The 22,148-nt window shown below is 52.7% G+C and overlaps 1 protein-coding gene across 2 annotated transcripts in view; it reads left to right on the forward strand.

Annotated features, from left to right (window-relative positions):
• The first annotated feature begins 566 nt into the window (after positions 1–566).
• LOC140426793 (GDNF family receptor alpha-4-like) overlaps positions 567–22,148 on the forward strand; it is a 60,190-nt gene continuing 38,608 nt past the window's right edge. The window contains exon 1 of one of the 2 annotated variants that reach the window (XM_072511972.1): positions 567–1,057. In XM_072511972.1, coding sequence (XP_072368073.1) covers positions 1,018–1,057 — 40 coding nt within the window. In that variant the 5' untranslated portion in view covers positions 567–1,017. The remainder of the gene's footprint in view (positions 1,058–22,148) is intronic. The other variant, XM_072511973.1, reaches the window with a different exon arrangement.

Consider the following 22,148-nt stretch of genomic DNA (forward strand, 5'->3'; position numbering starts at 1 on the left):
AGATTGTGTGTGTGTGTAGTGAGTGAGTGTATGTGTAGTGTTTGTGTGTGTAGTGAGATTCAGTGCATATGTGCTGTGTGTGTAGTGAGATTGTGTATGTGTAGTGAGATTGTGTGTAGTGAGATTGCGTGCAGTGGAGTGTGTGTGTAGTGAGTGTGTTGTGTGTGTAGTGAGATTGTGTGTACGTGCTGTGTGTAGTGAGATTGAGTGTGTGTGCTGTGTGTGTAGTGAGATTCAGTGCGTATGTGCTGTGTGTGTAGTGAAATTGTGTGTGTGTAATGTGATTGAGTGTCTGTGTGTCCTGTGTGTGTAGTGAGATTGTGTGTGTGCGCTGTATGTAGTGAGATTGAGGGTGTTTGTGTAGTGAGAGAGTGTGTGCTGTGTGTCGTGAGATTGAATGTCTGTGTGTGTGCTGTGTCCGTAGTGAGATTGAGTGTGTGTAGTGAGAGTGGGCTGTGTGTAGTGAGATTGAGTGTGTGTGTGGTGAGCTTGCCTATTATCATTACGCAGTCCACTGTCTAAATATCTGTGTTGCTGCTGATCCGGCACGTGGGTGGGCGTGATATTGTAAAACGCCAGTAGTAACCAGAGACACAAAGAGAAAGGGGGAGAGTGAGAGCGAGTTTAGGACACATCGGCTTCCCAGAGACGGACGGGCTGTTTCCCGAGCACCAAGGAATTAGCAAAGTGAGGAGGGAGTGACGCGATGGAAAACAAGTCCCAATATCCACTTGACGATCTATTGTAACCTTGTGTTGCAAAATGAGAATGCGGGGGGTGGGGGGATATTTGCAACTGGGAGAAAATTGAAGAAGGCGTTTTGATTTGACACCCAGAGCTGTCTCCTCCTTCCCTACGAAGTTGGTGATTTGGAAAGTTCAGTGTGTGTTTGTGTGGAGGGAGCTGGATGCAGCAGCGAGTGCCGGCGCTGTTCTCGGTGCCCAGGGCCGGCCAGCCAGCCAGTGAAAGCTGCACTAAGCTGACAGAGAGCCCCAGCGCAGTGTCAACTGTTCCAGCATGATGGTCCCCAGGATCACCCTACTCCTGGCGCTTGTCGGTAAGTAAAACACCGCTTCAAATGCTGCACCTTCCAGCAGCTCCGTCCTGATAAAAGAGCTGGACCGCATTGTCATTTGTTTACTATTTGCAGAATGGATGTATGCAATCTATACTATCTTAAAATAACAGGAACATTTACATCTGAAATCCACTTTAAGTTCCTTTTATGATTGGCTGCCTCTTTTAGAATTGTGTCCTTCTGGTCTTCCCTGCTGGCTCAGTTGTTGATGCTGTTTGAGAAGTCTAAAACGGAATAAATGGAACAAACCCGATAAGATAAGGAAGTATCTAAACGTGCTTTTTAAATGTCACTAATTTATAAACAACAGCGCAGGGTGTCAGAGCGCTGATGATTGTGATCAAAGCCATAGGGAATCTACAGAAGACCGAAGTCCCCACACAAAGGGACACTGATTAGTTACATTGTCAGAATGATTCTGGACTTGAAGTCTTTAATTCGACTAAATGACATCGATTTTGAGAAATGAGCAAAAGAAATTACATAAATGTGATATAAACTGTAGTTTCAACGCATTGCTGCCTGTGCGATACTCGTTGTTCACCAGTGGCCCAATAGTATCTGTCCGTACCCCATCTGCCCAGTGCTGCCTGTACCCCACCACCTGCCCAGTGCTGCCTGTACCCCACCACCTGCCCAGTGCTGATTGTACCCCACCATCTGCCCAGTGCTGCCTGTATCCCACCATCTGTCTAGTGCTGCCTGTACCCCACCATCTGCCCAGTGCTGGCTGTACCCCACCATCTGTCTAGTGCTGCCTGTACCCCACCATCTGCCCAGTGCTGCCTGTTCCCCACCATCTGCCCAGTGCTGCCTGTATCCCACCATCTGTCTAGTGCTGCCTGTACCCCACCATCTGCCCAGTGCTGGCTGTACCCCACCATCTGTCTAGTGCTGCCTGTACCCCACCATCTGCCCAGTGCTGCCTGTTCCCCACCATCTGCCCAGTGCTGGCTGTACCCCAACAACTGCCCAGTGCTGGCTGTACCCCACCATCTGCCCAGTGCTGCTGTACCCCACCATCTGTCTAGTGCTGCCTGTACCCCACCATCTGCCCAGTGCTGCCTGTACCCCACCATCTGCCCAGTGCTGCCTGTACCCCACCATCTGCCCAGTGCTGCCTGTACCCCACCACCTGCCCAGTGCTGCCTGTACCCCACCACCTGCCCAGTGCTGGCTGTACCCCATCACCTGCCCAGTGCTGCCTGTACCCCATCACCTGCCCAGTGCTGCCTGTACCCCACCACCTGACCAGTGCTGCCTGTACCACACCATCTGCCCAGTGCTGGCTGTACCCACCATCTGCCCAGTGCTGCCTGTACCCCTCCAGCGGCCCAGTGCTGCCTGTACCACACCATCTGCCCAGTGCTGCCTGTACCCCAACACCTGCCCAGTGCTGACTGTACCCCACCACCTGACCAGTGCTGCCTGTACCACACCATCTGCCCAGTGCTGGCTGTACCCACCATCTGCCCAGTGCTGCCTGTACCCCTCCAGCGGCCCAGTGCTGCCTGTACCACACCATCTGCCCAGTGCTGCCTGTACCCCACCACCTGCCCAGTGCTGACCTAACCCCACCACCTGCCCAGTGCTGCCGACATCCCACCACCTGCCCAGTGCTGCCTGTACCCCACCACCTGCCCAGTGCTGCCTGTACCCCACCACCTGCCCAGTGCTGCCTGTACCCCACCATCTGCCCAGTGCTGCCTGTACTCCACCATCTGTCCAGTGCTTCCAGTACCCTGCCATCTTCCCAGCGCTGCTTGTACCCCATCATCTGTCCAGTGCTGCCCTAGCCCCGCCATCTGCCCAGTGCTGCCTGTACCCCACCATCTGCCCAGTGCTGCCTGTACCCCTCCAGCGGCCCAGTGCTGCCTGTACCACACCATCTGCCCAGTGCTGCCTGTACCCCACCACCTGCCCAGTGCTGACCTAACCCCACCACCTGCCCAGTGCTGCCGACATCCCACCACCTGCCCAGTGCTGCCTGTACCCCACCACCTGCCCAGTGCTGCCTGTACCCCACCACCTGCCCAGTGCTGCCTGTACCCCACCATCTGCCCAGTGCTGCCTGTACTCCACCATCTGTCCAGTGCTTCCAGTACCCTGCCATCTTCCCAGCGCTGCTTGTACCCCATCATCTGTCCAGTGCTGCCCTAGCCCCGCCATCTGCCCAGTGCTGCCTGTACCCCACCATCTGCCCAGTACTACCCTAACCCAGCAATCTGCCCAGTATGGCCTATACCCCACCATCTGCCCAGTATGGCCTGCACCCCACCATCTGCCCAGTATGGCCTGCACCCCGCCATCTGCCCAGTGCTGCCTTAACCCTGCCATCTGCCCAGTGCTGCCTTAACCCTGCCATCTGCCCAGTGCTGCCTTAACCCTGCCATCTGCCCAGTGCTGCCCTAACCCTGCCATCTGCCCGGCTGCCCTAACCCCGCCATCTGCCCAGTGCTGCCTTAACCCCGCCATCTGCCCAGTGCTGCCTTAACCCTGCCATCTGCCCGGCTGCCCTAACCCCGCCATCTGCCCAGTGCTGCCCTAACCCCGCCATCTGCCCAGTGCTGCCCTAACCCCGCCATCTGCCCAGTGCTGCCTTAACCCTGCCGTCTGCCCAGTGCTGCCTTAACCCCGCCATCTGCCCAGTGCTGCCCTAACCCCGCAATCTGCCCAGTGCTGCCTTAACCCTGCCATCTGCCCAGTGCTGCCCTAACCCTGCCATCTGTCCAGTGCTGCCCTAACCCTGCCATCTGTCCAGTGCTGCCCTAACCCTGCCATCTGCCCAGTGCTGCCCTAACCCTGCCATCTGTCCAGTGCTGCCCTAACCCCGCCATCTCCCCAGTGCTGCCTTAACCCCTCCATCTGCCCAGTGCTGCCTTAACCCTGCCATCTGCCCAGTGCTACCTTAACCCTGCCATCTGCCCAGTGCTGCCTTAACCCCTCCATCTGCCCAGTGCTGCCTTAACCCTGCCATCTGCCCAGTGCTGCCTTAACCTCGCCATCTGCCCAGTGCTGCCTTAACCCCGCCATCTGCCCAGTGCTGCCCTAACCCTACCATCTGCCCAGTGCTGCCTTAACCCCGCCATCTGCCCAGTGCTGCCCTAACCCTGCCATCTGCCCAGTGCTGCCCTAACCCCGCCATCTGCCCAGTGCTGCCTTAACCCTGCCATCTGCCCAGTGCTGCCTTAACCCCGCCAACTGCCCAGTGCTGCCCTAACCCTGCCATATGCCCAGTGCTGCCCTAACCCTGCTATCTCCCCAGTGCTGCCTTAACCCCGCCATCTGCCCAGTGCTGCCTTAACCCCGCCAACTGCCCAGTGCTGCCCTAACCCTGCCATATGCCCAGTGCTGCCCTAACAGCGCCATCTGCCCAGTGCTGCCCTAACCCTGCCATCTGCCCAGTGCTGCCTTAACCCCGCCAACTGCCCAGTGCTGCCCTAACCCTGCCATATGCCCAGTGCTGCCCTAACAGCGCCATCTGCCCAGTGCTGCCCTAACCCTGCCATCTGCCCAGTGCTGCCTTAACCCCGCCAACTGCCCAGTGCTGCCCTAACCCAGCCATCTGCCCAGTGCTGCCCTAACCCTGCCAACTGCCCAGTGCTGCCCTAACCCCGCCATCTGCCCAGTGCTGCCCTAACCCCGCCATCTGCCCAGTGCTGCCTTAACCCTGCTATCTGCCCAGTGCTGCCTTAACCCTGCCATCTGCCCAGTGCTGCCCTAACCCTGCCATCTGCCCGGCTGCCCTAACCCCGCCATCTGCCCAGTACTGCCCTAACCCCGCCATCTGCCCAGTACTGCCCTAACCCCGCCATCTGCCCAGTGCTGCCTTAACCCTGCCATCTGCCCAGTGCTGCCTTAACCCTGCCATCTGCCCAGTGCTGCCTTAACCCTGCCATCTGCCCAGTGCTGCCCTAACCCTGCCATCTGCCCAGTGCTGCCTTAACCCTGCCATCTGCCCAGTGCTGCCTTAACCCTGCCATCTGCCCAGTGCTGCCTTAACCCCGCCATCTGCCCAGTGCTGCCTTAACCCCGCCATCTGCCCAGTGCTGCCTTAACCCCGCCATCTGCCCAGTGCTGCCCTAACCCCGCCATCTGCCCAGTGCTGCCTTAACCCTGCCATCTGCCCAGTGCTGCCTTTACCCCACCATCTGCCCAGTGCTGCCCTAACCCCGCCATCTGCCCAGTGCTGCCCTAACCCTGCCATCTGCCCAGTGCTGCCCTAACCATGCCATCTGCCCAGTGCTGCCCTAACCCTGCCACCTGCCCAGTGCTGCCCTAACCCCGCCATCTGCCCAGTGCTGCCTTAACCCCGCCATCTGCCCAGTGCTGCCCTAATCCTGCCATCTGCCCAGTGCTACCCTAACCCTGCCATCTGCCCTTTGCTGCCTTAACCCTGCCATCTGCCCAGTGCTGCCTTAACCCTGCCATCTGCCCAGTGCTGCCTTAACCCTGCCATCTGCCCAGTGCTGCCCTAATCCTGCCATCTGCCCAGTGCTACCCTAACCCTGCCATCTGCCCTTTGCTGCCTTAACCCCGCCATCTGCCCAGTACTGCCCTAACCCCGCCATCTGCCCGGCTGCCCTAACCCCGCCATCTGCCCAGTGCTGCCTTAACCCTGCCATCTGCCCAGTGCTGCCCTAACCCTGCCATATGCCCAGTGCTGCCCTAACCCTGCCATCTGCCCAGTGCTGCCTTACCCCGCCATCTGCCCAGTGCTGCCTTAACCCTGCCATCTGCCCAGTGCTGCCCTAACCCTGCCATCTGCCCGGCTGCCCTAACCCCGCCATCTGCCCAGTGCTGCCTTAACCCTGCCATCTGCCCAGTGCTGCCTTAACCCTGCCATCTGCCCAGTGCTGCCTTAACCCCGCCATCTGCCCAGTGCTGCCTTAACCCCGCCATCTGCCCAGTGCTGCCCTAACCCCGCCATCTGCCCAGTGCTGCCTTAACCCTGCCATCTGCCCAGTGCTGCCCTAACCCTGCCATCTGCCCGGCTGCCCTAACCCCGCCATCTGCCCAGTGCTGCCCTAACCCTGCCATCTGCCCGGCTGCCCTAACCCCGCCATCTGCCCAGTGCTGCCCTAACCCCGCCATCTGCCCAGTGCTGCCTTAACCCTGCCATCTGCCCAGTGCTGCCCTAACCCTGCCATCTGCCCGGCTGCCCTAACCCCGCCATCTGCCCAGTGCTGCCTTAACCCTGCCATCTGCCCAGTGCTGCCCTAACCCTGCCATCTGCCCAGTGCTGCCCTAACCCCGCCATCTGCCCAGTGCTGCCCTAACCCCGCCATCTGCCCAGTGCTGCCCTAACCCTGCCATCTGCCCAGTGCTGCCCTAACCCTGCCATCTGCCCAGTGCTGCCCTAACCCCGCCATCTGCCAGTGCTGCCTTAACCCTGCCATCTGCCCAGTGCTGCCTTAACCCCGCCATCTGCCCAGTGCTGCCTTAACCCCGCCATCTGCCCAGTGCTGCCCTAAACCCGCCATCTGCCCAGTGCTGCCTTAACCCCGCCATCTGCCCAGTGCTGCCCTAACCCTGCCATCTGCCCGGCTGCCCTAACCCCGCCATCTGCCCAGTGCTGCCTTAACCCTGCCATCTGCCCAGTGCTGCCCTAGCCCTGCCACCTGCCCAGTGCTGCCTTAACCCCGCCATCTGCCCAGTGCTGCCCTAACCCTGCCATCTGCCCAGTGCTGCCTTAACCCCGCCATCTGCCCAGTGCTGCCTTAACCCTGCCATCTGCCCAGTGCTGCCTTAACCCCGCCATCTGCCCAGTGCTGCCTTAACCCTGCCATCTCCCCAGTGCTGCCTTAACCCCGCCATCTGCCCAGTGCTGCCTTAACCCCGCCATCTGCCCAGTGCTGCCTTAACCCCGCCATCTGCCCAGTGCTGCCTTAACCCTGCCATCTGCCCAGTGCTGCCTTAACCCTGCCATCTGCCCAGTGCTGCCTAAACCCTGCCATCTGCCCAGTGCTGCCTTAACCCTGCCATCTGCCCAGTGCTGCCTTAACCCCGCCATCTGCCCAGTGCTGCCTTAACCCCGCCATCTGCCCAGTGCTGCCTTAACCCCGCCATCTGCCCAGTGCTGCCCTAACCCCGCCATCTGCCCAGTGCTGCCTTAACCCTGCCATCTGCCCAGTGCTGCCTTTACCCCACCATCTGCCCAGTGCTGCCCTAACCCCGCCATCTGCCCAGTGCTGCCCTAACCCTGCCATCTGCCCAGTGCTGCCCTAACCATGCCATCTGCCCAGTGCTGCCCTAACCCTGCCACCTGCCCAGTGCTGCCCTAACCCCGCCATCTGCCCAGTGCTGCCTTAACCCCGCCATCTGCCCAGTGCTGCCCTAATCCTGCCATCTGCCCAGTGCTACCCTAACCCTGCCATCTGCCCTTTGCTGCCTTAACCCTGCCATCTGCCCAGTGCTGCCTTAACCCTGCCATCTGCCCAGTGCTGCCTTAACCCTGCCATCTGCCCAGTGCTGCCCTAATCCTGCCATCTGCCCAGTGCTACCCTAACCCTGCCATCTGCCCTTTGCTGCCTTAACCCCGCCATCTGCCCAGTACTGCCCTAACCCCGCCATCTGCCCGGCTGCCCTAACCCCGCCATCTGCCCAGTGCTGCCTTAACCCTGCCATCTGCCCAGTGCTGCCTTAACCCTGCCATCTGCCCAGTGCTGCCCTAACCCTGCCATATGCCCAGTGCTGCCCTAACCCTGCCATCTGCCCAGTGCTGCCTTACCCCGCCATCTGCCCAGTTCTGCCTTAACCCTGCCATCTGCCCAGTGCTGCCCTAACCCTGCCATCTGCCCGGCTGCCCTAACCCCGCCATCTGCCCAGTGCTGCCTTAACCCTGCCATCTGCCCAGTGCTGCCTTAACCCTGCCATCTGCCCAGTGCTGCCTTAACCCCGCCATCTGCCCAGTGCTGCCTTAACCCCGCCATCTGCCCAGTGCTGCCCTAACCCCGCCATCTGCCCAGTGCTGCCTTAACCCTGCCATCTGCCCAGTGCTGCCCTAACCCTGCCATCTGCCCGGCTGCCCTAACCCCGCCATCTGCCCAGTGCTGCCCTAACCCTGCCATCTGCCCGGCTGCCCTAACCCCGCCATCTGCCCAGTGCTGCCCTAACCCTGCCATCTGCCCAGTGCTGCCCTAACCCTGCCATCTGCCCGGCTGCCCTAACCCCGCCATCTGCCCAGTGCTGCCTTAACCCTGCCATCTGCCCAGTGCTGCCCTAACCCTGCCATCTGCCCAGTGCTGCCCTAACCCCGCCATCTGCCCAGTGCTGCCCTAACCCCGCCATCTGCCCAGTGCTGCCCTAACCCTGCCATCTGCCCAGTGCTGCCCTAACCCTGCCATCTGCCCAGTGCTGCCCTAACCCCGCCATCTGCCCAGTGCTGCCTTAACCCTGCCATCTGCCCAGTGCTGCCTTAACCCCGCCATCTGCCCAGTGCTGCCTTAACCCCGCCATCTGCCCAGTGCTGCCCTAAACCCGCCATCTGCCCAGTGCTGCCTTAACCCCGCCATCTGCCCAGTGCTGCCCTAACCCTGCCATCTGCCCGGCTGCCCTAACCCCGCCATCTGCCCAGTGCTGCCTTAACCCTGCCATCTGCCCAGTGCTGCCCTAGCCCTGCCACCTGCCCAGTGCTGCCTTAACCCCGCCATCTGCCCAGTGCTGCCCTAACCCTGCCATCTGCCCAGTGCTGCCTTAACCCCGCCATCTGCCCAGTGCTGCCTTAACCCCGCCATCTGCCCAGTGCTGCCCTAACCATGCCATCTGCCCAGTGCTGCCTTAACCCCGCCATCTGCCCAGTGCTGCCTTAACCCTGCCATCTGCATCATGCTTTCTATTTGATACATCTGCACAATATGCACTTACACTATAATACCCCTGTGAAGTGACTTGACTTGTACTATTTTTACAGATTTTCTGTACCACATCAGCAGTACAATGCTGCCTGAGCATTGAGGTCAGTCTTATATGATCTTTATGATATCATTAGTACAATATTAGTTGCGTAGACCACCTATATAATACTACATGTACAACCACATTTGAATAATAATGCCTGAAGAGTATTGTCAATACCATACTGCTTGTACTATGGCACATGAAAATTTGCAGAGCAATATTGCCTGGACACCACCAGTATGATACCATCCCTACAATGTAGTCAACAACAAAAAAGGTTTCATGCAATTGCGGGCAATAAAGAGAATAATGAGGGGAATTTACACGATTGGCTATTTGAATAACTTGGCAGGCAATCGATCCCTACTTAAAATGTTCTTAATCTGCTTTAAGCTCCTGCCAGCAATATTCAGAAATCAAACTTCAAGAACTTGGCCCGCAGTCAATTGTAAGAAAGCATGTTCTACCTCAAGTGTCTCAGCACAGCTTCTTTTATTGATCCGCTTCAGGCAAAGCAACAGACGGAAGGTTTCATTTGGGGTGAGCTCGATCCCTTTCGCTGCTGAAGTGGAAATGAAAACTAGATGAGTGGAAAGACTCCGTTTGTGTTTCAGACTGACAACAGTTACTGCCTGCATCTTGAGTTCTGTTTCGAAAATACGGGATGTAGCTGCTAAGTGAAGCAATGTTGGAGTAATTTGTCTTTAAAAAAAATCACAACACAAGATGTATTAACCTCCCCACATCCAGTTATAAACTTTCAGTTTTCTTGGTGCTTGATGACAGAATTATTGTTTGTATATGCTTTTGTGGTCACGTCCGTCTTTTCAACAAGTAAGGAATAGACGAGGAATGAATTTAGGGGCAGCACGGTAGCCTTGTGGATAGCACAATTGCTTCACAGCACCAGGGTCCCAGGTTCGATTCCGGCTTGGGTCACTGTCTGTGCGGAGTCTGCACATCCTCCCCGTGTGTGCGTGGGTTTCCTCCGGGTGCTCCGGTTTCCTCCCACAGTCCAAAGATGTGCGGGTTAGGTGGATTGGACATGATAAATTGCCCTTAGTGTCCAAAATTGCCCTTAGTGTTGGGTGGGGTTACTGGGTTATGGGGATAGGGTGGCGGTGTTGACCTTGGGTAGGGTGCTCTTTCCAAGAGCTGGTGCAGACCCGATGGGCCGAATGGCCTCCTTCTGCACTGTAAATTCTATGATGACAATCTATGAATTTATCAAAAATCTGATTGCAGGCGGGGAACCATTTACCCCTGTGCTAATTCGGTGTCACCAGAAAATTATTTTGAGATTGTGCTAGCATGAAATAATAATGGTTTGTCAATGGATGATGCAGTGGTGCTGAGGGCAGTGAGGCACAAAATGAAGGTGTTCAGGACAATAGTGCTCCATGGTAAAATAACCCATCTTAACCCCCCTCGATTAGACTCCAGCCTGTAATTCACTCTCCATTATTCTGTAAAGGAACTACACAAAACCCTCAAATAGATTCAAACCTGTGCCTCACTCCACACAGTTCCATTATTCTCAATAGTCTTATTGATACCTGGATGGGTCATTATTGAATTAAAGTGTAGCAGTTCGTCAAAGCCTCCTTTTTGTTCTGCAACTCAAATACAAATGACAGATTGAATTGTTTTCACATATCTTGGTTATTTCTTTAAAACATTGTTCTCAGGATGTGGCCAATGCTAATAAGATTGACATTGATTTCCCATCACTAGTTGCCCAAAGAAGGGCCTTCTGGGGCCTTTACCTTGAACCACTGCAGTCCATGTATGTGCTTAATCAACAGCAGGGTTAGATGCGGAATTCGCTGGATAATGAAGGAATGGTGTGTGACTTGAAGCTGAGGCTGTTATATCATCTGTTAACTAAATTCCCATAATGATATACTAGTCTGTAAACTAAACACAGTTTCGACCCCATTTGGAGTATTGTGAGCAGTTTTGGACCCCATATCGAAGGAAGGATGTGCTGGCCTTGGAAAGGGTCCAGAGGAGGTTCACAAGAATGATCCCTGGAATGAAGAACTTGTTGTATGAGGAACGTTTGAGGACTCTGGGTCTATACTCATTGGAGCTTAGAAGGATGAGAGGGGATCTTATTGAAACTTACAAGATATTGCGAGGCCTGGATAGAATGGACGTGGAGAGGATGTTTCCACTTTAGGAAAAACTAGAACCAGAGGACACCATCTCAGACTAAAGGGACGATCCTTTAAAAGGAGGAATTTCTTCAGCCAGAGGGTGGTGAATCAGTGGAACTCTTTGCCGCAGAAGGCTGTGGAGGCCAATTCACTGAGTGTCTTTAAGACATAGATAGATAGGTTCTTGATTAATATGGGGATCAGGGGTTATGGGGATAAGGCAGGAGAATGGGGATGAGAAACTATCAGCCATGATTGAATGGCGGAGCAGACTCGATGGGCCAAGTGGCCTAATTCTGCTCCTATGTCTTATGGTCTTATTACAGCAGTTTATTCTCAAGGGAGCAGGATCTACCAATTTTGGAGTTATCTTGGGATCAGGGAGAGGGAGAGATAAAAATTATCTACAAAAATGGGTGTATCGTAAGAAGAACAACGACATTCTGTGCTGGCTCATGGTAGGCTTGAGGCCTGAGTCAAATTCAACTCTGGGCCTTACTCTGCTCCCACTGTGTGTCAATGCTGGAGGTAATGAATTTTTAAGTTGTTGGATGACGTGACTTTGTCCTGGATTGTGTCAAGCTTATTGAGTAATTTGTCACCCAGGAAAGTGGAGAGCATTCCATTACACCCCCAATAATGATGGACACGTTTGTAGATGGTGGACAGGCTTTGGAGAATCTGGGGCGTCATTCTCCGACCCCCCAGCGGGTTGGAGAATGGCCGTTGGCCGCCGTGAATCCCGCCCCCGCCGGTTGCCGAAGTCTCTGGTACCGGATATTCGGCGGGGGCGGGAATTGGGCCGCGCCGGTTGGCGGGCCCCCCCGCTGGATTCTCCGGCCCTAATGGGCCGAAGTCCCGCCGAGAAATTGCTTGTCCCGCCGGTGTAAATTAGAGTACCTATTTACCGGCGGGACAAGGCGGCGTGGGCGGGCTCCGGGGTCCTGGGGGGGGCGCGGGGCGATCTGGCCCCGGGGGGTGCCCCCACGGTGGCCTGGCCCGCGATCGGGGCCCACCGATCCACGGGTGGGCCTGTGCCATGGGGGCACTCTTTCCCTTCCGCCTCCGCAACGGTCTCCACCATGGCGGAGGCGGAAGAGACTCTCCCCACTGCGCATGCACTGGAAACTGTCAGCGGCCGCTGACGCTCCCGCGCATGCGCCGCCCCGACATGTCATTTCCGCGCCAGCTGGCGGGGCAACAAACGCCATTTCCGCCAGCTGGCGGGGCGGAAATCCCTCCGGCGCCGGCCTAGCCCCTTAATGTTGGGGCTTGGCCCCCAAAGATGCGGAGCATTCCGCACCTTTGGGGCGGCGCGATGCCCATCTGATTGGCGCCGTTTTGGGCGCCAGTCGGCGGACATTGCGCATTTTGGGGAGAATTTCGCCCCAGGTGAGTTACTTTGCACAGAATTCCCAGCTTCTGACCTGCACTTATAGCCACATAGCTGATCCGGTTATGTTTCTGGTTAATGGTAACCCCCAGGATTTTGATAGGTGGGAATTCATCCATTGAATGTTAAGAGAAGATAGTTAGATTCTCTCTCTCGTTGGAGATGGTCATTGCCTGGCACTTGCATGACATAAATTCAGCCCAAGCCTGAATGTTGTCCAGGTCTTGCTGCATATGGATACCGACTGCTTCAGTAGCTGAGGAGTTGTGAATGTTGCCAAACATTGTACATTCATCAACAAACATCCTCACTTCTGACCTTATGGTAGACAAAAGGTCATTGCTGAAGGGGCTGAAGATGGTTGGATTTAGGACACTACCCTGCCGAACTCCTGCAGTGATGTTCTGGGGCTAAGGTCTCCAACAGTCAGAACTATGCTCCTTTGTGCTTGGTATGATTCAACCAGTGGAGGTTTCATAGAATCATATCATAGAATCATAGAATTTACAGTGCAGAAGGAGGCCATTCGGCCCATCGAGTCTGCACCGGCTCTTGGAAAGAGCACCCTACCTAAGCCCACACCTCCACCCTATCCCCATAACCCAGTAACCCCACCCAACACTAAGGGCAATTTTGGACAGTAAGGGCAATTTATCATGGCCAATCCACCTAACCTGCACATCTTTGGACTGTGGGAGGAAACCGGAGCACCCGGAGGAAACCCACGCACACACGGGGAGAACGTGCAGACTCCGCACAGACAGTGACCCAGCGGGGAATCGAACCTCGGACCCTGGAGCTGTGAAGCAATTGTGCTAACCACCATGCTACCGTGCTGCCTTTTCTTGATTTCCAAAGGCTTTAAATCTGCTAGGATGCCTTGATACCATATTCCATCAAAAGCTTTAACCTGTCCCTACTCCGCTCCGAGATCCCCACCTGCTTCAAGAAGACCACCATCATACCAGTGCCAAAGAAGAACCAGATAACATGCCTCAATAACTACTGCCCTGACTTCAGTCGTAATGAAATACTTTGAGAGGTTGGTCATGAAGAGCATCACCTCCATACTCCCAGAACGCCTTGATCCACTGCAATTCGGATACCGCCGCAACCGGTCCACAGCAGATGCCATCTCCCTGGCCCTACACTCATTCCTAGAACATCTTGCCAACACCTACATCAGGACTCCCACATCAGACTCCTATTTATTGGCTACAGCTCCGCCTTCAACACCATAATCCCAGCCAAGCTTATATCAAAACTCCAAAACCTAGGACTTGGCTCCCCACTCTGCAATTGGATCCTCAACTTTCTGACCCACAGACCACAATCAGTAAGAATAAACAACAAAACCTCCTCCGCAATAGTCCTCCATAACGGGGCCCCGCAAGGCTGCGCACATAGCCCCCTACTCTACTCCCTGTACACACACAACTGCATGGCAAAATTTGGTTCCAGCTCCATCTACAAGTTTGCTGACAATACGACCATAGTGGGCTGGATCTCGAATAACAACGAGTCAGAATACAGGAGGGAGATAGAGAACCTAGTGGAGTGGTGCGGCGACAACAATCTATCCCTGAATGCCAGCAAAATTAAAGAGCTGGTCATTGACTTCAGGAAGCAAAGTACTGTACACACTCCTGTCAGTATCAACGGGCCGAGGTGAAAATAGTTAGCAGCTTCAAATTCCTAGGGGTGCACATCTCCAAAAATCTGTCCTAGTCCACCCACGTCGACACTACCACCAAGAGTACCACAACGGCGCCTATACTTCCTCAGGAAACTAAGGAAATTCGGCATGTCCACATCAACTCTTACCAACTTTCACAGATGCACCATAAAAAGCATCCATAAAAGCGGTATCCTATCTGGCTGCATCACAGCCTGGTATGGCAATGGCTCGGCCCAGCACCGCAAGAAACTTCAGAGAGTCGTGAACACCGCCCAGTCCATCACACGAACCTGCCGCTCATCCATTGACTCCATCTACACCTCCCACTGCCTGGGGAAAGCGGGCAGCATAATTAAAGGCCCCTCCTACCCGGCTTACTCACACTTCCAACTTCTTCCATCGGGCAGGAGATACAAAAGTCTGAGAACACGACCGAACAGACTAAAAAACAGCTTCTTCCCCGCTGTTACCAGACTCCTAAATGAGCCTCTTATGGACTGACCTCATTAACACCACACCCCTATATGTTTCACCCGATGCCGGTGTTATGTAGTTACATTGTTTACCTTGTATTGCCCTATTATGTATTTTCTTTTATTTTCATGTTCTTAATGATCTGTTGAGCTGTTCGCAGAAAAATACTTTTCACTGTATCTCGGTACACGAGACAATAGACAAAATCCAAATCCAAAGCTGCCTTGATATCAAGGGCAGTAATTCCGAGCAAACGTCATGAGCTCAGCTCTCTTGTCCATGCTTGTAATAAGGCCAGGAGCTCAGTGGCCCCAACAGAACCTAAATTAAGTTTCGGTGAGCAGGACATGACATATTGAGCAGTGACAGGACATATTGAGAGCTACTTTATAGTAGCATTTACGTTGCAGTGTAAATGCTACTAGATGGCACTGTTGACAACATCACTTTATTGATGATTGAGGGTAGTAGACTGATGGTGCAATAACTGGTTGAGTTAGATTTGAGCTGGCCATTTTCCATGTTGTGAGGTAAATGCCCCTGGTACAGCATGGCTGGATTGACCCCCAGTTCAACATACGGTGCAGCTAGACCGAGCAGGTGGGGTGGTAGGTCCACCCATTTGTACCTGAAGTTTGCAATTCAGGTCCTCCAGCCAGTGTAGGTCTTCAATTTGTATATTTGAGAGCTTAACACCTTTTCCAAACAGGTGCCATTTCAAACCAATGTGGCATGCAGCACAATTCAGGCACTGCCGATCAAGAAGTGAATTTCGGTGGCCCATTGCTAATTTTATGCTCACCAGAATCATGGTTGTTTTTCAGACCAGAGGATGGTAGACAATGGTGTCCCCCAAAGGTCAAGGCTAAGATCGCTGCTTTTTGATACAAATATGAATTACTTGGATATTGAAATACAGTTAAAATTTCAAAATTTGCTAATGATACCAAACTTGGAAGGGTGGCGAACAATGAGGATGATGCTAATCGATTGCAACAGGGCACGGTCTAGCAGAAAGGGCGGACAAGGGGCAGATGGAATTTAATACAGTGAAGTGTATGGGATGGAACAAATGGGGAGGAACAAATATACTTGCTGGCATAGTTCTAAAGGGTGGGCAGGGACCTTGGAATTCATGTACATAGACCACTGAAAGTGACAGGACATATTGAGAGCAAAGCATATGGGACCTTGGGGTTTATAAAGGCATTCATTTAAAGAGTAAGAAAGTTATGTTGGACCGTGATACAGCTCTGCGTTGACCACAACTAGGAGACTGCATTCAGTTCTGCTCGCCACACTTCAGGAAGGGGTGCAGAGGAGATTTATCAGAATAGTTCCAGGGAAGAGAGATTTAGCTACAAGGTTAGGTTGGAGAGGCTGGTGTTGTTCCCATTAGATCAAAGGAGGTGGAGATGAATTGGAAATCTGCTTGAGGCGCATAAGATAATGACAGGTTTAGAAAAGGTAGACAAAGAAAACCTGCCCCCATTAATGGTGGTACACGGAACAAGGAGACACATGTTGAAGGTTTGGGGCAAAAGATGCAGGGGATGAAGCCAGAACTTCTTTACACAGCCAGCAGTAAGGACCTGGAATGCCCTGTCCATAAGGGTGATGGAAGCGAAGATGAATGATTTCAAAAGAAAATTGTAAAGGTATTTGAGGGAAACGGCCTTTCAGGGCTATAGGGATAAAGTGGGGGAGTGGAACTGACTGGACTGCTCAACAGACTGGATGAGACAAATAGCTCCCTTCTGTGCCACCATGGGTGCGATTGTACAGCCATTCTGCATCTGAAAGGCTGCTCGCTGCAGCGCAGCATGGCCGATAGAAGCCGGGAGTCCCCACTCCCGGGATCAACCCGGATCGCAACGCCTCGTAAGATCTAATGCGATCTCATGAGACGGTGCACTGTAAATCCCAACCAGTGTGGGCAGGATCACTTTTTGGCAAATCTGCATTATTCAAACGAGACAGCTAGCCTCACTTTAATGTGCAGATTCCCGAGGCATCCGTGGCGTGGGATCTATCCACCTTCACCTTAGAGACCTCAGGCAAGCGCCATTCAGTACTGGCCTCCACAAATGGGGACCAGACGGGACGGCACTTGTGGGAGTCTTCCAGGGGATCGGAGGCCCCCAGGTGCATGCCTCTTTGGGCAGGGTGGTACCCTGGCACTCCTGGTGTCACCTGGGCACCCTGGCAGTGCCAGCGTGGTGCCGTAGCAGAAACAGGTCTAGCTCTCTTTTGAACATTATATAAACACCTGGATCTCAGGAAATCTGATCAACGTTCTGCTCATTTGTCTTTCTGTGTTCAGTGTCATGGCAGACTCCATGTAGTTGTGTATCAGGATGAGGATGTAACATAGGCAAGGGAGAGTGAATAATGTATTTCTGGACTCGGAGGAGTAGCGAGTGGAATTCTAAGGGTGGGTGGGGAGGAGGGGGTGGGTGGGGAGGAGGGGGGGTGTGGGTGGGAGGGTAATAAGTGCTCAGTTATATCAATTACCTAGATTGGCAGATGAAATAGAGGCTGGTTAGGCACAATGGGCTAAACAGCTGGCTTGTAATGCAGAACAAGGCCAGCAGCGTGGGCTCAATTCCGGTACCGGCCTCCCTGAACAGGCGCTGGAATGTGGCGACTAGGGGCTTTTCACAGTAACATCATTGAAGCCTACTTGTGACAATAAGCGATTATTATTACATTATTATTGAATACAGGATTTGCAAGCGACTAGAGTGGAATGAGCAGTAAAATCTGGGGATACAGTTGAGAATGTGTAAAATAAACAATCTATAACAATACTTGTTTTTGTCTATCTGGACTGTTTTGATTGGTAATTTTAAGGGACGTTGGTGGGTTTAATTTGCTGGGTAGTGCCTGGTGCACTCAGAGGACTGGAGGGCACGATGAACTTGCAGCTGCCAAATGATTGAAGGCAGCGGTGGCAACGAGCTGGGGGTTGGTGGAAGAAAAGAATATCAGAAATTAAGAGGAGTCTGACAACAGGGTTACTCTGACTGGAGAGAGTGTTTCCTTGACGGATGTGATGGAGTTGATGGGAGGGAAGGAAGATATGCGATCGGGATGGAATGAGACGATTGGCATAGGAATGGGGATGGTATGGGGAGGGAGAGAATAAGATGATTGAATTGGCCAAGTATGGCAAAACATGGACATTATTTGGTGCAACTTATTGTTTGAAATTGTTGCTGTTTAAAAATAAGGGATTGCCCATTTACACAGAGATAGGACCAGGAGGAGGCCTTTGAGCCTGCTCCGCCATTCATCACGATCATGGCTGATCATCCAACTCAATAGCCTAATCCTGCTTTCTCCCCATAGCCTTTGATCCCATTCTCCCCAAGTGCTATATCCAGCCGCCTCTTCACTACATTCAAAGTTTTAGTATCAACTACTTCCTGTGGTAATGAATTCCACAGGCTCATCACTCTGTGTGAAGAAATGTCTCCTTATCTCTGTCCGAAATGGTTTACCCTGAATCGTGACTGTGACCCCTGGTTCTGGACCCATCATTGGTAATATCTTCCCTGCATCTACCCTGTTTAGTCCTTTTAGAATTTTATAAGTCTCTATGAGATCCCCCCTCATTCTTCTGAACTCCAGCGAGAACAATCCCAACCGAGTCAATCTCTCCTCATATGACAGTCCCGCCATCCCTGGAATCAGTCTGGTAAACCTTCGCTGCACTCCCTCAAGAGCAAGAACATCCTTCCTCAGAGAAGGAGACCAAAGCTGCACACAGTACTCCAAGTGTGGCCTCACCAAGGCCCTGTACAATTGCAGAAACACATTCCTGCATTTATACTCAAAACCTCTTGCAATGAAGGCGAACATACCATTAGCCTTCTTTACCGCCTGCTGCACCTGCATGCTTACCTTCAGCGAATGGTGCACAAGGACACCCAAGTCCAGCTGCACACTCCCCTCTCCCAATTTACAACCATTCAGGTAGTAATCTTCCTTCCTGTTTTTGCTTCCAAAATGAATAACCTCACACTTATCCAAATTATACTGCATCTGCCATTGATTTGCCCACTCGCCCAACCTGTCCAGATCTTGCTGTAGGATCCCTGCATCCTCGTCACAATTCACCCTCCCACCTAATTTGGTATCATCTGCAAACTTTGAGATGCTACATTTTGTTCTCTCATCCAAATCAGTAATATATATTGTGAATAGCTGGGGTCCCAGCACCGATCCCTGTGGTACCCCACTAGTTACTGCCTGCCAATTTGAAAAGGACCCATTAATCCCTACTCTTTGTTTCCTCTCTGCCAACAAGTTTTCTATCCACCTCAATACATTTTCCCCAATCCCATGCGCTTTAATTTTACACAATGATCTCTTGTGCGGTAATTTGTTAAATGCCTTCTGAAAGTCCAAATATACCACATCGACTGGCTCCCCCTTGACGACTGTACTGGTTACCTTGTCAAAGAACTCCAACAGATTTGTCAAGCACGATTTTCCATTCATAAATCCATGCTGGCTGACTGATCCTGCCACTGCTTTCTAAATGTTCCGCTATAAAGTCCTTGATAATGGATTCAAGCATTTTCCCCACTACCGATGTTAGGCTTACTGGTCTATAATTCCCTGCTTTCTCTCTACCTCCCTTTTTGACGTGAGCTACCCTCCAATCTGCAGGGACAGTTCCAGAGTCTATAGAATTCCGGAAAATGACCACCAATGCATCCACTATTTCCAGAGCCACCTCCTTAAGCACTCAGGTCCTCAGGCCTCAGTCCTCAGATTCTCAGGCCCTGGGGATTTATCCGCCTTCAATCCCATCAGTTTTCCCAGCACCATTTCTCTACTAATGTTGATCTCCCTCATTCTCCCAACATTTCTGGGATATGGGGCGTCATTCTTCGACCCCCCGCCGGGTTGGAGAATCGCCGGGGGCTGCCGTGAATCCCGCCCCCGCCGGTTGCCGAAGTCTCCGGCACCGGATATTCGGCGGGGGCGGGAATCGTGCCGCTCCGGTTGGCGGGCATTCCCCCGCGATTCTCCGGCCCAGATGGGCCGAAGTCCCGCCGATAAATTGCCTGTCCCGCCGGCGTGGATTAAACCACCTTTTCAACGGCGGGACAAGGCGGCGTGGGCGGGCTCCGGGGTCCTGGGGGGGGGCGGGGGGCGATCTGGCCCCAGGGGGTGCCCCCACGGTGGCCTGGCCCGCGATCGGGGCCCACCGATCCGAGGGCGGGCCTGTGCCGTGGGGGCACTCTTTCCCTTCCACCTCTGCCACGGTCTCCACCATGGCGGAGGCGGAAGAGACTCCCTCCACTGCGCATGCGTGGGAAACTGTCAGCGGCCGCTGACGCTCTCGCGCATGCGCCGCCCGGGGATGTCATTTCCGCGCCAGCTGGCGGGGCAACAAAGGCCGTTTCCGCCAGCTGGCGGGGCGGATATTCCTCCGGCGTCGGCCTAGCCCCTCAATGTTGGGGCTCGGCCCCCAAAGATGCGGAGCATTCCGCACCTTTGGGGTGGCGCGATGCCCGTCTGATTGGCGCCATTTTGGGCGCCAGTCGGCGGACATCGCGCCGTTTCGGGAGAATTTCGTCCCTGATTTGTGTTCTCATTTGTGAAGACGGAACCAAAGTATGGACATATATGAGAAGAATTTTTATTTCTCAGAGGATTGTGCGCCTTTGGAACTCTCTTCCTCAAAAAGCTGGTGAAGCAGAGTCTTTGAGTATTTTTAAGACAGAGGTAGATAGATTTTTGATAAGCAGGAGGGTGAAAGGTTATTGGGGTTAGGCAGGAATGTGGAGTTGAAGTTACAATCAGATCAGCCCATGATTTTAAAGAAGGGCTGAATGACCTTCTCCTGCTCCTAATTTGTCTGTTTGTATGAATGATATTCTTTGCCCTGAAAGTGACGTTTCACTAGATTTCAATGGAATTTGTTTTCAAAAAGTTGTCTGGTGAATTAAAAGAATGCATCAGCATTGATTCTATAGGAAAAGGATGATAACAGTCGATGTTCTCCAGAGTTTCTACCCACAAACCTGGGCTCAAGGAGGGAACAGTTGGAACTCAAATCCGAAACAAGGACGTTGTCATGGAACAAGATTGATAGTTAGGAAGCTGTTTTCTTCGATGATAGATTTCAAGAAAATAGTGTTTGTTCCTTGAACGATATTAGGCCGATCAGCTATAAACCTGTCTTTTTATTTCAGGAGTAAACCGCTGCAGCTAATTTTACATTTGCTGGCTTGTTATCAGGTGTGTGGAGAAGTAAAAGAACTCCAGAAAAGTTTCCTTAATTTATTACAGGACCAGTTATAGTCTGGTTTTGTTGTGAGCTACTGTCAGAATAGTTCAGACCATCTTGAAATTATGATCGGCCAACATTTTAACAGCAAGTCATGAGGTTAAATTTTGAGTTGCTATAAATGTCCCAATTTATTATATATACGCAATTTTGACCTTTGCCTGAAGGTATAAAGTGGCAGATATTGGATCACCTGCATGTTAAGTATCTCCCTCGATTTTTATTTCCTTTGACATTGAGATATATAATGGAGGCTTATCCAATAGCTCCTGCTTTAGACTGTCACCCAAAGTCAAAAGAACAGTGTAATTAGTGATCACAAAGCCCTGTTTCCAGGACCCTCTTTTATGAACCACTTGCCGTTTAGCTGCAGTCGACAGTATTGCTTCTGTCCGAACTTTGCTTTGTTTTTCACACCTCTCTCTCCTCAACCCGGCTCATTTAACTTTGGATTCATCTTTAACTTGGTGCGTTAAGAGGGCGGCACATGGCACAGTGGTTAGCACAGCTGCATACGGCACTGAGGACCCAGGTTCCAATCCCGGCCTTGGGTCACTGTCTGTGCGGAGTTTTGCACATTCTCCCCGTGTCTACTTGGATTTCACCCCCACAACCCAAATATGTACAGGTTAGGTGGATTGGCCACGCTAAATTGCCCCTTCATTTGAAAAAATAATAATTGGGTACTCTAAATTTTTTTAGAAACGTGGTGCGTTACAATAGCAAGCTTAGACTCACGTTTCTTTTCTCTAAATCACTTAATACTTAATGGGTAGGCTATTGGGTCCATCTTAACTCATCCATCCAGATTTCTCCCATTGCCTCCCTTTTGCAGCATCTGACTCTTGCTCCTTTGATGGAATACGCTCCAGCATGGACGCGATGCCTAAGAGCATGAGAAATACGAGCAGGAGTACACCATGTCACCCCTCAAGCCTGCCCTGCCATTCAAATCATGGCTGTTCTTCTGTCTCAACTTTCCCATTTGCTCCCAAAATCACTTGATTCCCCGAGAGGCCAAAAATCTGCATATTTCAGACTTGAATATACCAAACAATGGAATATCCACAACTTTCTGGGGGTGGTAATTCCAAAGATACACAACCGTCTGAGATAAAATATATTTCCTATCCCAGTCCTAAATGATCAACCCCCTATCC

Source organism: Scyliorhinus torazame, chromosome 7 (genome assembly GCF_047496885.1).
Source record: "Scyliorhinus torazame isolate Kashiwa2021f chromosome 7, sScyTor2.1, whole genome shotgun sequence".
Classification (NCBI taxonomy): Eukaryota; Metazoa; Chordata; class Chondrichthyes; order Carcharhiniformes; family Scyliorhinidae; genus Scyliorhinus; species Scyliorhinus torazame.